Source organism: Ostrea edulis, chromosome 9 (genome assembly GCF_947568905.1).
Source record: "Ostrea edulis chromosome 9, xbOstEdul1.1, whole genome shotgun sequence".
NCBI lineage: Eukaryota > Metazoa > Mollusca > Bivalvia > Ostreida > Ostreidae > Ostrea > Ostrea edulis.
Genome location: NC_079172.1, coordinates 45,723,748 through 45,742,745, shown reverse-complemented (window position 1 = coordinate 45,742,745; position 18,998 = coordinate 45,723,748). Strand labels below are relative to the sequence as shown.

The following is an 18,998-nucleotide window of genomic DNA, read 5'->3' as shown; positions in this document are numbered from 1 at the left end:
AAGCGTGCAGGATAATATTATGCAAACCCCGCCCCCAAAAGCCCGAAAGCGTACCGTACCGTGCAAAAAGCGTGCAATTTATGTCACGTGACCCACTTTTTCAGCCACAGTATATTATTTTCACAATGGCGCCCGATGGGAAAGGAGGTCGTAGACTATCACGTTCTACACTGTAATATTTTCATTACTTTATTAGCAATAATTTTGACATATCTTTTTCTCTTCTACATTGATAACGACCCATATAGATAGATGTAGATTGGCGGATTTATTATATACACTAATAAACAATTTTTAATTACATCGACAGAGAAATAAATAGATACATACATGTGTAAAAGAATGTAAACAAGTTAAATTGATGCAAAGCATCAAATCGGCCGCAAAAAATTATTCATTTCAGCATTTTCAAGTATTTCAACAATATATAGAAAAGGTATATGAAACATTTTTATTGCAAACTATACACTTGCCTTACTTTTCTGTTAATTTTTTTAAATTCAATTTTCAGTGATCAAAAATAAAGTCAGGGAAATGAAAATCGGACTTCGCGTGATAAAGGATAGGAATATATATGTATTATCATCATTTTATTTGATTCAAAGACAAATGCAACAGATATCTAACATTATTAATTATGAATGACTGAATGCTGACAAAAAAGGACGTACAAACTTCACGTGCAGATATCCTGGATCTTTCATAATGCCGATGATAAATCACAATAAATGTGAAGTGCAGAAAATAATCATTGTGTCATTTGCGACTTTAGTGTATTCAAAACAAAATTCACTTCTTCTTAAAAACTTTTCCAATTTAGGCACTGTAATTTATATCCGGAAACTTAATACGCTTTGTTTTTACACTTACGCACGCCCATGTCGGGGAGCAGTTCATGTAACAACTTTTTATAAAATCGTAAATTAATAAATGTCTGATGAGAAATGAAAAACAAATTGAAACGTAATAACAACCATTAAGACTTGGACTTAAGCAAATTCTAAAAACTTTTATTCATAACTTTTATGTACGTTATCAATATGGAATTATTCCATCGAAGCAATCAAAAATAACGTCTCATTTCCCCATGTGCACATTCTAACACAACCACAAATCCTGCAGCCGATAATCAAAGAGCCGAATAAGACTGATCGAGTGAAAACAAACTATCAAAATGTACAATTTATACGAAGTCAAAGCGTTCAGGCCACGCCCACCTCATTTATAAAACGTGCAAACCGTTCACAAAGCGTGCAGCTATTTTTAGCAAACCGTACCGTGCAAGAAGCGAACCGTACCGTTCAAGAAGCGTACCGTACCGTGCAAGAAACGAACCGTACCGTTCAGAAAACGAACCGTACCGTTCATAAAGCGTACCGAACCGTACCGTGCAACTGGTGTAGTAGCACGTTTCAGGGTCTGTAGTAAAGGGAAATAGTCCAAGAACAAGAAGAACAACTCCAAACACATAGAATAAACATCATTACCTATTATACTTATTGAAATGAAAAGTTAAAAATAATCAGAAAACATATTTTCCAACAATTTCAACAATGCCAAAAAGTAGGTTGCAGAGTACGTGGAATGTATATATTCACACACGGACAGAAGGTTCTAAAAATGAAATCTAACGAGATTGAAACAAAATGTGTCTTCATAGTTGCAAATGACAAACAATGTATTTCAATAAAAATTAAGCAGAAATCGGACATGATATCGTCATAGTTACATTAGTTTTACTGGCTTTAATTTAGGTTTTGGATTTTTTTATGTTAATACTCATACACAACAACTCTGTAATTGCATGTACTTGTAAATGTAGCCAAGTTTTGCTTTGACATTTTCTTTGCAAATCCTTAAAGATGAAAAATTAAACCACTGAATTCAAATGAGAACTTCTTTAGCAAAGCATGATGACATATTTTGAATATGTGCCATTACAAATGTTGTTATAGAATAATATCAGCTACATGTACATGTAGGTACAGTTGCAAACTAAAATCATGTTGTTTGATATTCGTCTAATCTACAGGTGCAGTCTAAAATAATGTATAACAATGACCATCCAGACTGGAATCAGATCTTGAAAATTGGCATCCAGTTTCCTTCTATGTGTGAACGCCTCAAATTCACCATCAAGGACTGGTAAGTTTGTTGGTCTATTTATTTGTAATTTACTGTCTAGGACTGGTTTGTTTGTTGATTTATGTGTTTATTGTGAACCTGGTAAAACTCTGTATATTTATTGATTGTCGATTTTTTTTTCTTCTAAATTTTAAACTTTTTCATTACAAAGTCAAAACTGATGTTTTTTTTATTACAAGTTGAAGGTTGTTTAGCTCTGTGTCAGATTAATTGTTGTTCCGTGTGATGGCCACTTTCACAAAGGCATGGATGACCAACAACAAACATTGGAATGTCATTCTTGTTTTCTAATGCATCATAAGACAGCATATTTCCTCTAAATGTATTTTTGTTTGTAGAATGTTTTCTCACTCTTTCACTTTGAATTTTCTTTGATCCTATATGAGCTTGTATGTTTTAATTCACGACAGAAACTGTTAGTAGTGTTTTGATTTGATATGCACATTTCCAACATATCTACTTCAACTTCTTAGTATAGTTATTCTGAGTTGAGATAATTTCATCACAGTTTTCTCTGATCAAAATTTAGTGAAGTCGTTGTCTACAATGTGTATTTGACAAAGGACTGATCTTTACCAAATGATTAGTTATGTGTCCAAGTTAACTAAACGGTGTTCAAGCTTGAGACTGTCCATTGGAGAAGCAATTTCTTTTGATTTTGTAGATCTTTTTTTAAATTGGAAACATTTTTTTCAACAATTGAAATCTATAATTTTTTAATACACTTTGATAAGGATCAAAATACAAATTACATGTACCTGAAATAGAGATTACATTGACAAATCTGGAAAAATAAGAATTCATAAAACAAAGGGAAAAATGCAATACAGTGCTGTTTCTTTCCTTTATTTTGATCACCATCTATGTCAGATTACAAAATACGGAAATTGATTAGCTTTTATAGCAGAACCAGAGCATAAATGATTAACTGTAGAATTAAGGTAATGAATCATAATCTGATTAGAGAATTGGCAGTAGATGCATATCTCAAAATTATGTGCTAATGAATTCCTTGTGATTACAATGAATCTGAAGTGATAAATAGACATAAATATCATTATTTTGAGTTATGTCATAGATGGAACTGCATCTGTTTGTCAGGTGAGCTTTATGGTACTGTTGCATCATGTTGAGTTATGCTTTGTCGTGATTTGGCTGTGTTTGTTGTGATGCTGTGACGTTTTTATTTTATCTTGGGAACAGGGACAGGATTAACGAAGACGACACAATTTCTTCTGCCGTTTTGTCCGTTCCTTTGATTTCCTCTTCAGCACAGGGACAGGATGGTTCGTTCTCGCCCCACACACTTTACAAGCTTTAATGTCTGCTTATTGTCATTCATGAATAGCTTTGCAGGGATAAATTGATTTTTGCCTTAATCTTTTATGTTTGTAAGATCTTTTGCATTTCCCCTGAGAAATTTTTAATATTATGAAATTTATTTTGGTATTTATATATATATATATATATATATATATATATATATATTAAAAGAAATAGAATAAACAGTACACAAAGTTAAAAATTTATCGCAAGCGCTTTCATTTTATAATCCTCAGGCGTTACATTTTAAAATAGTTTTATTATAAAATGAAAGCGCTTGCGTTAAATTTTTAACTTTGTGTACTGTTTATTCTATTTCTTTTAATATTTTATACCGGACACTGTGATTTTTTTAAAAACACAATTTGGATATATATATATATATACACACACATACACAGTTAAACTTCGATATCTCCAACACTAATATCTTGAATACCATGGACATGTCAAAGTGATTCAGAAGTCCCAACCACTTATTCTTTAAGTATTTTACCCTAGATATCTTAAATCCTTGGATATCTCGAGTTTTTTTCTCGGTCCCATTGAGTTTGAGATAATGAAGTTTGACTGTATATGTATATATTATATATTCGTTGAAGACAGTGTAATTTTACATTAGGAAATACAAGAAAAAAGAATGAGGAAAATGAAGAAATATCCCTGTAAAACTGTGCGTCTGTTTACTGTTGCAGCTAACTTCTGGTGTCTGCCTATCACTGATCCTGTGTATATAGTGAAACAAAAGCTAACTCTAGTTGAACCACTACAATCTGCACACGTTCAAACCAAACCTGTCAATATAAAGATTTTCAACATTCGCAGGTTTTTTCTGCACAGAAAACAACTATTGGCAGAAAACATCTGCTTTATACTATGAAAAGTAATAGATTTGTTCAGACAAGAAATGAAATGAGTTGCTTCCTGTAAAATGAGAGGTCAGATGATGAATGGACCCGGGAAATTGGGGGGGGGGGGGGATCCAATAGGAGTGGTCGATGGTCTCTGCACTTCCTTGAATTATTGGTCGAATAAGCTTATGATCTTGTACTGAAATAATTTGGGAGGGGGTGGGGGCAATTTTTGTTGTTTTCATGGTTGGACATACCCATAACTTTGAATATGCCACGAACAAGGGAAATTAAACTACAATTAGATGCAACAGCTCTAAAACCAGTCGTTGTGAAAATGCTTACATGTCTTAAACCAGAAAAATCTGACACCAGGAAGCAAAGTGATTGTAAAATATATTGTGCTCTCGCGGAGATTGAATTATTTTATTGTGAATAATACAGAAATACTAGACAGGTTTGGTTAATTCAGGAATTCAGACAAAGGCTGATTATGATACCTCATATCCATGTACAACATACTTTGTGTATTCATACACGGCATTCATACTCAGCTTTCAATAACGATGTTTGTATCTTTCTCCTAGGCACCTGGTGGAGACTATCATTCTGTTACTAACTTTTAATAGTCAGAAAAGATGGTTTATCTTTCAGGAACGTACTTGTTCATGTATTACCCTATCTGCCCCATTAGCCACCCCTTTTATTGCTGAGCATCTTGTAAAGTTGGTTATTAGGGCAAATAAGGTAACAATGAAGAACGTAAAACTGTTACAGGTATAGGTGTAAATCATGCATATTTACAATGCATGATAATGGTGTAAAGCTTTGGTAAGGCGTGAAATTAATGGTGATTATGTTTACTTTGTTGCTGCCTGCAGGGATCGGATGAGTGCAGACGACATCGTGGGAACACATTACATCCCGTTATCCTTAATGTGTTCCAATGGAGAGCTGGGTGATTATTATATCCACGTCTCACTTTTCTCTTTTCTTTTTTGTGTTTGCTCTTCATTTTGTAGCTTTTCTCCCAAAAGTGATTTGATGATATCAAAAGTAGTCAGTCATGTAGAAATTAGCAAACTCTACATACAAATTGTCATCATACATGATAAACAGTCGTTGTCATGGTGATTCTATTTGCTGCGGAGTTACGGGAGTGATGAGAGGTCACAGTGGCACTCGTGTGATGTCACAGCTGTGTTGTTGTGTATGACACTGATTGGTTTGTTCTTTTTTCTGTGACCTAGGGATAGAATAAGCAAAGATGACACCATTGGAACCGCCATATTGGCTACGTCCCTCATCGCCTCCTCGGGTGGCTCCGGTATTTATATACGTTAGGGCATGGTTTCTTTCGACGTAACCATTCAGTCAGAAAGCTCAGCTAGTTGTTAATTCGATTTAAGGTTAATTAAATTTAGTGATTTCAGTAGATTTGTATAGTTTAGCTTGTAAAAGGCTTAATTAAGGAAGGGGTTTATAAAGGAGTATGCTCAGAATTAAGGGTAAAATTTGTGTTTTCATGTTCTCCGTGATTTAAATGTGGCAAAGTCTCTGTATTTTACAAAGTTATATTTAAGTTCTATAGAATATACATAGTGTTGTAGATAAATTATTAAATTGCCCGTAAATGTGTAGGAAATGATGAGCTATTCAAGACTAACATAGAATGATACCTCTTATTAGAAAGACATAAAAGTTTAAATTTGAAGACTTTGAATTCGAAGAATAGGCCATTTAACTCATATACAGTAAAACATATTTATAAAGAACACGCTTGTAGCGAATGTATGCTTATTGCAAAGTGTCATTTATTCCCCATGAGAGAAAAATAATGAAAATTTTATTGGATATAACAAAATTTAGTTAAAACGAACTGTTTCTGCTGGCTCTGGATATTTGTATTTGCCCTAACCATATTTCTAAATTACTGTATTTCATTTTGATATTCAACATTTGGGGGTAGATAAAGGATAAATGTGACAGTGCTAGTGGTTATCTGACTGAAGATTTTTCTATTTTAAAAATATCAACACTGTGAATGTGTACGTGATAATGATTGTAACTATATTAACAAACTAACTAACCATTAACCCGAATGTACCCCTCTATACTAACACTAGATATAGCACTGATCTCACAGACTGAAGTACACCTGTAATTCATCTGTCATCTGTCAGTTAAAGCAAAAGGAGATTGAGAGAGGAATTCAGAAATTTAGATTTCCTCCACACTAATTTGAAAGTCTGGTAGATGAAATAAAACAATTGTAAAATGTGACAGTAAATTGTACAATTTATTAGTTCATTTTTTGGGGGGATAAGTCATTAAATGATATACCTTAAAGTTTATGATATTTGACACTAAAAGATTTTCACAATTTGTCATTTTTAAGGGGGGGGGGGGGGGGGGATGGTACATGTAGTTCATATGATGTTATGGCAATTATTCCATAGGGTTTTAGTCAGTGTGAAGTGAATAGATGATTTGAGTTTTTGTGCCTTGTCAAGTGCTTGTAGCGAGTTGTTCCATGACTGTAGCACTTGCACACCATCATTAGATATCTGTTAGAGCATACATCTCCTCGTTACATACAGCGGATATCTTTCAAGCAACTTTGTCTCTGCTTCTATTTCAGAAAATATCATTGTTTTCAATATTTTACAACTGAGTCTCATTTTACTTTATATTTCATTTTGATTTTAAAAATCTGTCAATGTTTTCCATCCCTCGGCAAGGGGAGATGACTTTGAACATAGGTGACTTTCGATGGTTCGAACTTCAATCTCTCATAGTGAAATCACATTCCTGGTTTTTTTTCTATATATAACTAAACAAATTTATACTCAATCTCTCGAACATTTGATCTGTTAAAGTGAAATTTGGGTTCCTTAAAACATATTTGATTGTTTTTCACGCTTGATCTCTGGAAGTGGTGTATCATTCACACCATAAACCAAGCATATAATTATATTTCTGCCTGGGACAAGCTTGGCTAATGTTAATTACTTCACTGACCCATCCCTGTGCTTCCTTTTGAAGTGAATTGAAAGTTGTTTAATTGGTCAGTTTTAACCCTACATCCAGGCTTTGTGTAGTTAGTTGTTTAAGTGGTCAGTTTTAACCCTACATCCAGGCTTTGTGTAGTTAGTTGTTTAAGTGGTCAGTTTTAACCCTACATCCAGGCTTTGTGTTTGTTAGATGTACATGTTAACTGGCTGTTAAAAAAATTACTACTTTAAAATATTTTGACTTGAAAATGGACATGAACGTCTATATAAGAACAAATAAATGCATATATATATACAGTGTATGTGTGTGTGTGTGTGTATATATATATATATATATATATATATATATATATATATATATATATAATTCAATAAAAAAAGCAGGAAATATACAGTTCCAAAATATATTAAAATCACTAGCGCTTTCTGGATTTTAACATAAATTATTAATTTGTATTCACCTGAGGATGGATGTTAAAATCCAGAAAGCGCTAGTGATTTAAATATATTTTGGAACTGTATATTTTCCTGCTTTTTTTATTGAATTATTTTGACTATTTGGATTATATATATATATATATATATATATATATATATATATATATATATATAAAGATATAAAGGAAAACTTGTCAAAATAGTCCCAGGATGTTGTAATTATGCAATCTGGTTACTACAAAATCTTAACCATTATGATTGGACCTTTTAATTTCTGGATTTGACTGGACCTTTGATCTCTTAAAATTTCGATCTGTTAAAATTTTGTCTCTTAAAATTTCGATCTCTTAAAATCTCTCATGAAATCCTGTTTTTATTTTTGTTCAAGAATTTGATATTAAAAGTTTGGAAAAAAGACCAATTTAGTGATGCAGGTATATGTTAAGCTGTCAGAGTACTCTCCCCTTGTGATCAGATCCATGAAATCATCAATCATTATTCTGGTTTATCATTCATTGTGTTTCCATTGTTTGATAATGCTTGCAGTCTTTAAAATTTAAATAGAAAATTAAAATGTGCTCTTTTTCTGTTATTTGCTTTTTACATAAGATGAACTTTAAAAAGTGTATTTACTCTTTCATGGAATATTATTCAATGTTAGATACAATTGCACAATTTTCATGAATTTCTGTTTAATTTTTTGCCTTCCAGGGCCGGGTAAAAATTAGATAACGTTTCATTTTGAGCTTCTGTATGAAAATTAAAATATTATTTAATGAGGGTTGTATCTTTTCCTTTTTCCCTGGATAAAGGTCCTGAAGATGGTAAATGTTAAATTATGTATCTGACAGATTACATAAGATTCTAATGTTTTCCAGCACAATTTAGGCATTTCGTCTGAGTGTAGCTCTGCACTGAAATTTTTAACTCACATTCACTGTAATTCAGTGGTATCTTGGAATCCTAAAATTAGACTTCTACATTCATCACATTAAATGATATTTCATTAAAGGATTTCAAATCACATGAAAAACCATTTATGTAAAAGTTGTGAAACTGAATTAGAATATTTCTAAGTGCAAGACAGGGATGTACTTATTCTCCATTGCTAAGATATTTATCATGGTCTTACAAATGAATACTTTGGAGGGATGGGGAGATGAGAAAGAAAATAAAATTAACTGCTATTTATCATATTATAAACAAGACCTAAGTTGAGTTATTCTGGAATTGAACTAACTCACATGCCTAAGTTGTGAATAGTATGTATATATATTTGGCTTGATGTAATATAGTAGTTGGATGTGATCATATCTAATGGATAATATTTAGTTGGATGTGATCATATCTAATAAGATACGTAAAAAATATTCTGCATCGCCATGTACCAATATTATACATAATTCATGTTTATATTCTCCAGCCCCATTTCAAAGTAACCTATTATGATTCATTTATTCATTGATTGCATTTGTGTAACATGCAAATGATCCTGTCAGGAATGTTGCAGCCTGTTGTCAGACATAAATACATAATTAAGCATTGTGTGAATCGTTCATTTATTTATCTAATATATAAATCGCCAATATTTGTAATATCCCTTGCTTTTTTCTATGTACCCAAGGGCAGATCTAGAAATTTTTCCAGGAGATGTTGTGGGGAGTGGGTTATTGCATCCCCAAAATGAATAGAAAGAACATTTTTAGGCTCATCCAAGCCGTATACTTCAGCTAACTTTTCTGTTTGAAATTTGTCTTTTTATCTTTCTATACATGCATGTCTGTAAATAATAAAATTAACATTTTGAAATTTTACTTCAATCTGCTCCAGAACCATTGAACCAATTTCAACCAAACTTGGTACACAGTATCATAGGGTAAAGGACATTTTAAGTTTATCAAATAATGTTGCAAGGGGAGATAATTGTGAATTTGGTGTGGGAAATCTTCCCTCTTGACAATCACTGTACCAAAAGCAATAAAACTGACATTTTACTTTGGAAAATTTCTCAGATGAGCGATATGGACTCTTGTTCAAAAGAAGGGATTACAAACCCCATCACCCCTCTAGTCTTTCTAGATCTGCCACTGGTAACAGTACACATATAATACTGAAGTTTTTCTTCATACAATTACAGCTCCTGGTCTACCCTAAATTTACACAGTAATTCCTCTCTCTATAGTTTCGTCAGCTTATTTTTTTTTGTCTATTTGCCTGTGTGTATCAAAGTCTAAATCTTATGTCTGCACGTGAGTGTGTCTGGCTGCTTTCTTAATTAATAGTAAATCCAAAAGGGCATGGGTTGTTTTGGTCCTGGTTTTGAAAATATTGGTTTTTTTTATACCTTATGATTGGATCATTACATAAAATTGTTCTTAAATTATTTGAATTATAATGATTCTGTATCATATATTCATAATTGTAAAAAATTTGTAGATCTGAGAGACAATTGATGAAGAGCTAATTGTTATTCACATGATAAATACATGGAATTGGTTTGTACAAACACGTACTTGTAATTTGCTATGTGGATACTGTTACATCAATGTCATGCTATTCTGAAATCATTTCTAGGTTTTCTTCCCACTTTTGGCCCCAGTTTTGTGAATTTCTATGGATCCACCCGTGAATACTCAGATTTACCTGATGAATATGATGATCTTAACCTGGGAAAGGTAAGCACTTGCCATCACACCTTGTGAAAGGTTTTTACTGGACTTGAACACGTCTGGACCTTTAGAATAATGTGCCATTGGTCTATCAGATTGATGCCATTTTAGCTACTGTGTATGAAGTTGTATTGAATGATATATTATGAGAACTGCAATATGGTTATAACTGGAATTTAAGTGTTGTCATAGCCACTTAGATAGGATTTCCTGGTGGCAAACTTCTGTAATTTCCAAACAATTTTCTTTGTGAATGTTTAATTGCATGGACTGCTTTAGGTATCTAGTAGAAGTATCAAGTAAATTGCTATGGTCTGAATACTCTTGATTGACAGGGAGAAGGTGTGGCTTATAGAGGAAGAGCCTTAGTGGAATTACAGACCAACTTAGGGGAGTTACCCGAGGTAGCTCTGGAGGACATTCAGAATGATGACCTCTTGAGAGTTCAGGTAGGCCTACTCATCATAAAATGCTTGACATAGATAATGATGATCTTTTGTAAGTTCTTAAGCAGAATACCTGACGCACTATGAGACTGCTCGCTGAGTGATCTTCAGTGGAAGTATAAGATATGACCTAAAATGGTCAAAATGCAAAATGCAATCTTGACTATAATGATGGTACTCTGAGAAAGCAGTTAATTTCTCCTGCCACGAAATAACTAAACATTGGATGATATAAGCATTTCTGACAGTTGAGATAATTTTAGTACCAGTAAATGTTATAAAGTTTGCAGAATTATGACTGAAGGTTTGGTATTTACATCTGTTCTAGAAATTTATGAGGCGTAGGAAGTATAAACTTCATGCTGCATTTCTCAATGCCACCATGGTGAATGCTATCGATGCTCCAGTGGAATTTGAAGTCAGCATTGGTAAGTAGTGCAAAAGGAACTGGATAAAGGAAACCATGTTCATGAACTTTCTAGTATTAACTTTTGTCATGCAAACCCATTGTACACAGTAATGGGAGTCTAGTCAATCTGATTAAAATTAGATGTTAGATCCGCTCGCCTACATAACAGTGAGTATGCGAGCGGACCTAACATCTAATTTTAATTAAATTGGGAGTCTAGTAAATGTTAGAGATGACATAGAACTGCACAAACAGTTAATTATGGCAAAAAATGGTGAATACTTTACACAGGTAACTATGGTAACAAGTTGGATGAGAACACTGCCCCGTGTGCTTCCACTACACAGCCGACAAACGCAGTGTTTGATGGATGCCATTACTACTTCCTGCCATGGTCTGGAACCAAACCCTGCGTCGTCGTGGAGTCATCCTGGGAAGATATCAGCTTTAGGTTGGAGGGGCTCAACTTACTGCTCAAAGTCATAGACACTCTGGTAAGACATGGTTGTGAACTTAACTCAAAGCTAAAGCCTACTTAATCAGTTAATTAGAAGGTTATTACAACTACATAGGAAATGTTCTGTCAAGTGTAGTCATTTGATTACAAATATGAAGTTATTGTAACAGCAATCAATGGACTTTTGTAGTGGATCTTTCTGTTTTATACAATATTTTATTGTGATGGATTAGACAACAGACATAGCCTATACAAGTTCTTCCCACTATTGTAGTGGGTCTATTTGTCAGTGGTTATTGCAGCAATAGATTAGATGTAATGGTCAGGTGTCCCATACATTACTATTAGTAACAACAATTGATTTGGAATTGTATGTGTACAGTTAGTTATATGTAGGAGGTTTTTGCGACTAAAGTTGAATTGATGTTACAGGAGGCTAATATAGAACAGGTCAGTATTGGGATCAAGGCCAAACTTCCCACTCCTGAGCTGGCCCAGCTGCTCATCTCCCTGCTTGACCAGCTAGAACAGGACTGCAGGTAATGGAATAAGTTGGAGAACACAGATCTACAGATCAGAAACCGATTCTTTTAGAAAGTAGTTAAAGCTCTTCAGGTCAATTTTCATGTAGAATTGTCAGACAAAGAATAGAAAAGTAAATGTAACTTAACGATTAGCTACAGTATACAGTTAAGGTATATCATTGAGGGAATTGGCAAAATTCCAAGTGATGTCTGAACTGTCACACGTTTCATCTCTGTCTTGAATTTTTAATGAACTTTTTTTTTCATCATTTTATTTTGAAATTCTTATTTGAAAATGACTGCAAGCCTATTAACCAACTGTGCAACACTTTCAGATAAACATCTGGTCGCAAGTTTTCAGCAAGTTGTTTTTGATAAAATACATGAGTACCAAGTACAAAGTCGGGACGTCAGTTGATTGCATATTAAATTAAAGATGGCTTTTGTGCTGCAAAATATTGAGATGAAGAGAACAAATAGCAAATTTTGATATTACTAATGGCATTTTTTATAGAGGTACTGTAGACATGTTTATTTCCACAGAGTCGTATTTTCTTAGATTATCAATTTTAGTTTTGTCCGTGGGCCCAGTACGAGATTTCGCTGAGTTGCATATGGTTTACAAAAGAGGTCACATATACTTTAAGTCTTCTGATATAAAATTACGCAGATTTTATTTTATCTTGGACTTGCAGAAATAAGTACCATGTGTAAAAATGTACGTTTACAGTATATAAATTAAGTGGACCAATATGGTTTACCACATTACAAAGCATTAGGTGACCCTTTCCATATTTTGGTGGACATGGGCAGATGGATTATGATTATCAATGATTCATGCTTCAAGCATTAAATCAATATGGTACTCAGTCATACTGTGTCTGTAAGAAAAAACTATTCAAAAAGAAAGATTTTTTTTTAAACTGTGTATTTTGATATGTACTGAATTACAGAGTGTAAATTTCAGAAAATCCCTTCCTGAGCCGAAAGCAGGAAAACATGTCAGTAATGAGCTGGATCGACTAACTCGAGAATACCGACAGTTTGAGTTTGACAATATTAAAGAGAACGTCATCAAACTAAAACAGTCAGCAACAGATGTACACGAAGCCATGGCCGAAGTGGAAAACTATCTTCAAATACTCAAAAACCTGGCGAAAGAGGTGAGAAAACATACAAATACTCAAAAACCTGGCGAAAGAGGTGAGAAAATGTACAAATACAAATATTAAGCAATGAATTGGGTTTTGTAGTGGATCTTTTTGTTTTATACAGTGTTTTATTGTGATGGATTAGACAACAGACATAGTAGTGGGTCTGTTGGTCAGGTGTCGCTTACATTGCATTGCCTGGAGTGTTTGGTCTGTCCTTTATCAGATGTTGTCAGTGAATACTTTTTTTATGTTCGTTCACAGCCACAGAACAGTATGCCCGATGTGGTGATATGGATGATCAGCGGAGAAAAGCGGCTTGCTTACCACAGAATTCCTGCCAATGAAGTCCTTTGGTCAAATAATCCTGATTATATTGGCAGACTGTGTGGGCGTCTTCAAAGCCTCCAACTCAAAGTGAGTACCATCTTTATCAATCACCGTGAAGTCAAATGGAGCATCACTCCAGTTAATGTACCATTCGATTCAAAAGTGATTACCATCTCTATCAAAGTACCATTAACAGTATTAATACCATCATCACCTACTTTCACTTTGTATCTTCAGTTTCCTGGTATTAAGGCAGAGAAGGAGAAGATAAGTGAAGTTCCAGCTCTGCTCCGGATCAAAATATGGCTGGGTCTGGCTAATGAGGATGATGCCTGGCATCGCATGCAGACAGAGGGAGAGCTGGCTGTCTTTGCTGAAACAGTCAGTACCTCCTGTTAAAATCTTCATTGTTTTATCATTTTGAACAATTCACTTCTAAACTTAGTGAATGTCACTATTGGTTTCTAGTACATGTATTAGTATGTACATCTGTAAAAGTACATTGAAAGTTTTGAACTATTTGCCTATAACTTGACTTTATGTCATTGATTTGACTCAGAAGTAAACAGTACTCATTTAATTGACAGTATGAGAATGAGTGTAACATACCAGTGGTGGGATGGACAAAGAAGGGACCACTTGGCCGGCCAAAGTGGTCAGACAGTCAGGGAAAGGTAATCTACCTGACAGTTTTACCTGACAGGTCTTCAGTGATTTTTTTTAAAGTCTTTGACTTCATTGCCAGTCAGATGTGTGCTCTCTGACCTGAAATGATCAACAGTATGTGTATGTACAGGTATTATTCTTTATAAGAGAAGACATAACATCTTGTAGAAACAGAATTAATGTCGCTGTCCATTAAGTGAAATTCCCCATGATGTTGTCTTTCAGTGTAAACTACCCCGGGAGACCTTTGAACCGCCCCCAGGCTGGCGATGGGAGGGGGACTGGTACGTCAGTCCAGAACTCAGGTATGTCAATATATAAGTATTTACAGTAATTGCTTGTGATTCCATATTAACCCAGTCTGGCAGGTGGGGGTTGTTATTGAATGTCAGTCCAGAACTCGGTTGAATTTCTTTAAGGAGGTATACTATCTTGTCATAATGGCTGACTAAATTAAATATTGCGTAGCTTAATAGCTCAATAGGAAAACCATTCTCTACCCAGAGTTCCGTGCGCTCCTCGCACTACACCTCTGTCAACGGCTTTTTACAGAAATCTTGTAAAAGTTTCTATTATCCAACATTTATGTTTTGGACTAAATATTTAGTCATATTATGATATGTTTTTGGTGCAGTTAAATTGATGCTTAGGGCTATTCCAGAAATAAATACATGGGGGGGTCGGGAGGCACCTTTTGTATATACCAAGCACCCATAAAAAAAAATAAAAAATTACCCCATGACCCATCAAATTAATAAACTCATTTTACAATGACCCATCTAATAAAAAAAAAACTAACCAGACCCACCACAAAAATATTTTTAAAAATGAAAACGGTACAAATCTCGCGAGGTTTTCGGGACAAACGTTCTAGTCAATGACGCGGTAATGCCTGTGCGACATTGTATCACAGTAGTTCTGAAGAAACGATGTCACATCAACAATCAAAGGCATCTATGGCGGGAATGTTGGAAAGATTGGGAGTCCAAACGATGCTATTATCATGAAATGGGTATGGATATGTTTTTCCACGAATCGTTCGTCTTCTAATGGAGCCTGCGCCCGGAGGCCTCTATATCACCATCACACCGACTGATAAATATAACGCATCGGTACCCTCGTATAAATCAACTAAGGTTTGCCTATTTTTATTAGAAAACGGAATACCTATTGGTTTCAAAATATTCCCAAAATTGATGCACTGTAAACTGTAATAATCTACAGAACAGAGTTCGCCGCCATCACGTCCAAAGGGACCCTACTAAACGCGCCTCTAATTTGAAGAGTGCTGTAATGGAAAGGTATGCGCTACAAAGAGCGACAACTCGAATAGTTCTATGTTACTTCCGATTTCCGATTTCGAAAGCAGCATTTCGAAAGCACGTTTTCAATTTTCCCTCCGACGTTTTGTAACCAACACGACAAGAGCGACAATAAAAATATTCTGAAAACTCAACACCCACGTGGCACAAAATAAAACAATAGAAACTACCCACTACCCATAATAAAAAAAAATTTAACAGTCCAACCACGGACCAATTAAAATATGAAAAAATACGACCACCCACACAAAAAAATATCATTTGCCGCCCGACCCCCCCATTTGATAATTTCTGGAACAGCCCTTACTGTAAATTGTTTAAAATAGCCGTTTTCTGGTCATAAATTTGGAACTACTTCGTAATATGCGTATTAATGTAGGACATACACGTGGTGGAGATTTAAATGTAAACATGGAATCAAAAGTAAGAAAGGCTGTAAAAATACGATAAAACTTGTAAAATAAGAGACAAACAGCTAAATGGTAAATATGTACTTATTAAAATGTCAGTGGGCTATGAAAAGAGCCTGATGTATCACCTGTTGCCTGAACGTTTAAAGGGAAAGGAAACCGTGAACGATTGTTTATATCATGTAATTATATTGTCACGTGATTCCAAGCATTGACAGAGGTGTATGTGAAGCTTGCGCAACGTGCCCTCTGGTGAGAGAATGTAGGAAAACATGTTTATTGCTGATCTGTAGGTAGAGGGTTAGAGTCCAACAGGGGATTTAATTTTGTGTCAGAATGCTTTCTACTAAAACTACATTTTTTATCTAAATAAAGTAAATCTGAAAGTGTTCAATTTCAAAATATTGTCATACACATCCTCCACTTTTCATCCATATAAAATTTCTCTGGTTTAGTATTCCTCCTTAAGTGTTCATGACTATGATATCATTATATTTTATGGGAGTTTATTTTGTTTAGGCTTTTGTGGGTTTCCCTAACCCAATGATTTAAAACCTCAACAAGTACATGTACACATTTTAGAATTATAATGTTTTGATGAACAGAAACTATATTCACAAAATTACACCGTTATAAAGCTGACATCTCAGTCGTCCCTGAAAACTGGTCTCCACAAATTTAAAGGAATCTGCAGTATTCCCTAATGTGAGACGAAACAAACAAGAAAGACTGTTGTGAGATAGGGGAAGATTGTGAGCTGTGAGATAGGGGAAGGTTGTGAGCTGTGAGATAGGGGAAGATTGTGACACATGAGAAAATAATGAAATTGTAGCTTAAATCTTTTTTACTGCAAATGCACATTGTTATGAATTTTCTCAAAAATTTTTTATGCATGCACTTTAAATTTTTTTGGCAGATTTGATACAGGATATATGTATAAGGGATAGAAACATTACTTTGTGTGATATTCTATTATTTTTTTTACAGTGTGTCATTTGAACAGGCCACTGTTTTTTACGTTGTAATGTTTTTGTCTGTTACAGTATGCTGTTTGATAAGGATGCAGGTCATAAGACGTACATGGAAGAATGCTACGAGATGCATTCTCGTTTACCGGCCACCAGCTGGGGACCAGCCAGTCGACCATGGACTGATGTGGTTTGTATTTCTCTCCATGTCATCATACAAAAAGTCCTCGATTACATTACACTGGTAAAAAAAATCCGAGTGTTTCTAATGAGCTGTCATTGTTGAAGGAGGAGTAAAGTTTTGTAATAATTATTGTGAAATAAAAACAAAGGGTTGCTAGGCTGAAAAATGTGAATAATATAATGTTTGAAATAAGAATTAAAACACCAAATTTTATATGGTTTTAGCATTTTTCTTTTTGAATGAATAGTGCATGATTGCAAATGATTTTTATGAATTGAAAAGAAAACTTTATTTCATATCTTATTCTTACAGTGTATATTGAATGACAATACATTCTAGTATGGAACAGTGAACTTCATTGATCAAAAATATTCATACAGCAGTTTACTTAGAAATGCCTGTAATTGTTGAAATGACTGTACAAACACAGCAGTGTCATTGACTTGCGATTTCATACACTTTAATTGTAGTGAAAAACTGATATTATAGATGGCATTTCTCTTTAAAACTGTTTTCCATCAGTTGATGGCAATGTTAATGGTATATTGTGTACCTTGTCACAAAACACTGCACTGTTAGGGAAAGGATGAACATCTCTGAATTACTGTACAGTCATTAATCTGTGTTCTGGATTTCCAAAACTCTTACCTTTATGATGTGGATGAAATGCCACATTGCTGGATGTCTCTTGTTCTGAGGTTACTGTAACTCTTGTACTCTCTACCGCTGTAGAAAGGTGACGAGATGCCCCCCAGGGATTCTGTGGACCTTCCACCGGGATGGGTGTGGGAGGACGTATGGCAGATCGACCTGTCCCGCGCGGTGGACGAGGAAGGCTGGGAGTATTGTGTAGAGGCCACCATGGGAGGATATGGTCCAGTAGAAAAACGCTACCACCTCTGTCGACGACGGCGCTGGGTCCGAAACCGAAAGCTGGTAGAGGATGATAAACAGAAAAAACACAAGGTACTGTACATTTATAGCTAATGTTGATGTTGATACAAGGAATTAAGATTAGCATTACAAGGAATTGAGATTAGCATTACAAGGAATTAAGATTAGCATTACAAGGAATTGAGATTAGCATTACAAGGAATTAAGATTAGCATTACAAGGAATTAATGTTATTATTACAAGGAATTAATGTTATTACAAGAAATTAATGTTATTATTACAAGGAATAAGGTTATCATATGGCAGTGTAGAAAGTCTAGTATGTAAGTACAAATTGTGACAGTTAACTGATCTGGGCCCTCTGTAGGATTTTGTCAAGAGGAGTCCTGGGCTCATGGTTTTTAAAAAGGTTGAGTGTCACAAAATTTTGAAATGTGTATATAGGGACAACACATGTCTGTATGTGTAGATTTTATGATAGTGTCTTGCTTTACATAGAAATCTCTCGATTAATAGTGATGTCATTGAAAGGAAGAATTTGTTACACACTGGTGGTGTAGTATATTTTAACAATGCAGGTTATAGTGTACCGAAGTTTTGGAGCCACAAGTTACGTGTAACATGACACTTTCAATAAATAGATTGTTTTCTTTTCCAGTAATTTGACTGTTGATTAATTATGTGTTTTTGTGGGTTTATTTCAGCAATACATGGTACTTATTTATAGCATGATATTAGATTTTGTTTTCAAGAATTTATTAGTTATTAAGCATGACATTTTTTAAAAAAAATATATA

The 18,998-nt window shown here is 34.4% G+C and overlaps 1 protein-coding gene across 21 annotated transcripts in view; it reads left to right on the top strand.

Moving 5' to 3' along the window:
- LOC125658186 (myoferlin-like) overlaps positions 1-18,998 on the top strand; it is an 86,326-nt gene that overhangs the window by 28,341 nt on the left and 38,987 nt on the right. For 12 of the 21 annotated variants that reach the window (XM_056149350.1, XM_056149370.1, XM_056149366.1 and 9 more), the window contains exons 13-27: positions 2,033-2,145; positions 5,201-5,277; positions 8,584-8,595; positions 10,346-10,446; positions 10,776-10,889; positions 11,215-11,314; positions 11,587-11,789; positions 12,185-12,291; positions 13,244-13,439; positions 13,692-13,844; positions 13,995-14,138; positions 14,345-14,431; positions 14,649-14,728; positions 17,199-17,313; positions 18,040-18,273. In XM_056149350.1, the coding sequence (XP_056005325.1) occupies positions 2,033-2,145; positions 5,201-5,277; positions 8,584-8,595; positions 10,346-10,446; positions 10,776-10,889; positions 11,215-11,314; positions 11,587-11,789; positions 12,185-12,291; positions 13,244-13,439; positions 13,692-13,844; positions 13,995-14,138; positions 14,345-14,431; positions 14,649-14,728; positions 17,199-17,313; positions 18,040-18,273 (1,836 nt within the window). Of the gene's footprint in view, positions 1-2,032; positions 2,146-3,348; positions 3,432-5,200; positions 5,278-5,569; positions 5,647-8,583; positions 8,596-10,345; positions 10,447-10,775; positions 10,890-11,214; positions 11,315-11,586; positions 11,790-12,184; positions 12,292-13,243; positions 13,440-13,691; positions 13,845-13,994; positions 14,139-14,344; positions 14,432-14,648; positions 14,729-17,198; positions 17,314-18,039; positions 18,274-18,998 lie in introns of all 21 variants that reach the window. The other 9 variants (XM_048889350.2, XM_056149364.1, XM_056149360.1 and 6 more) reach the window with 4 other exon arrangements.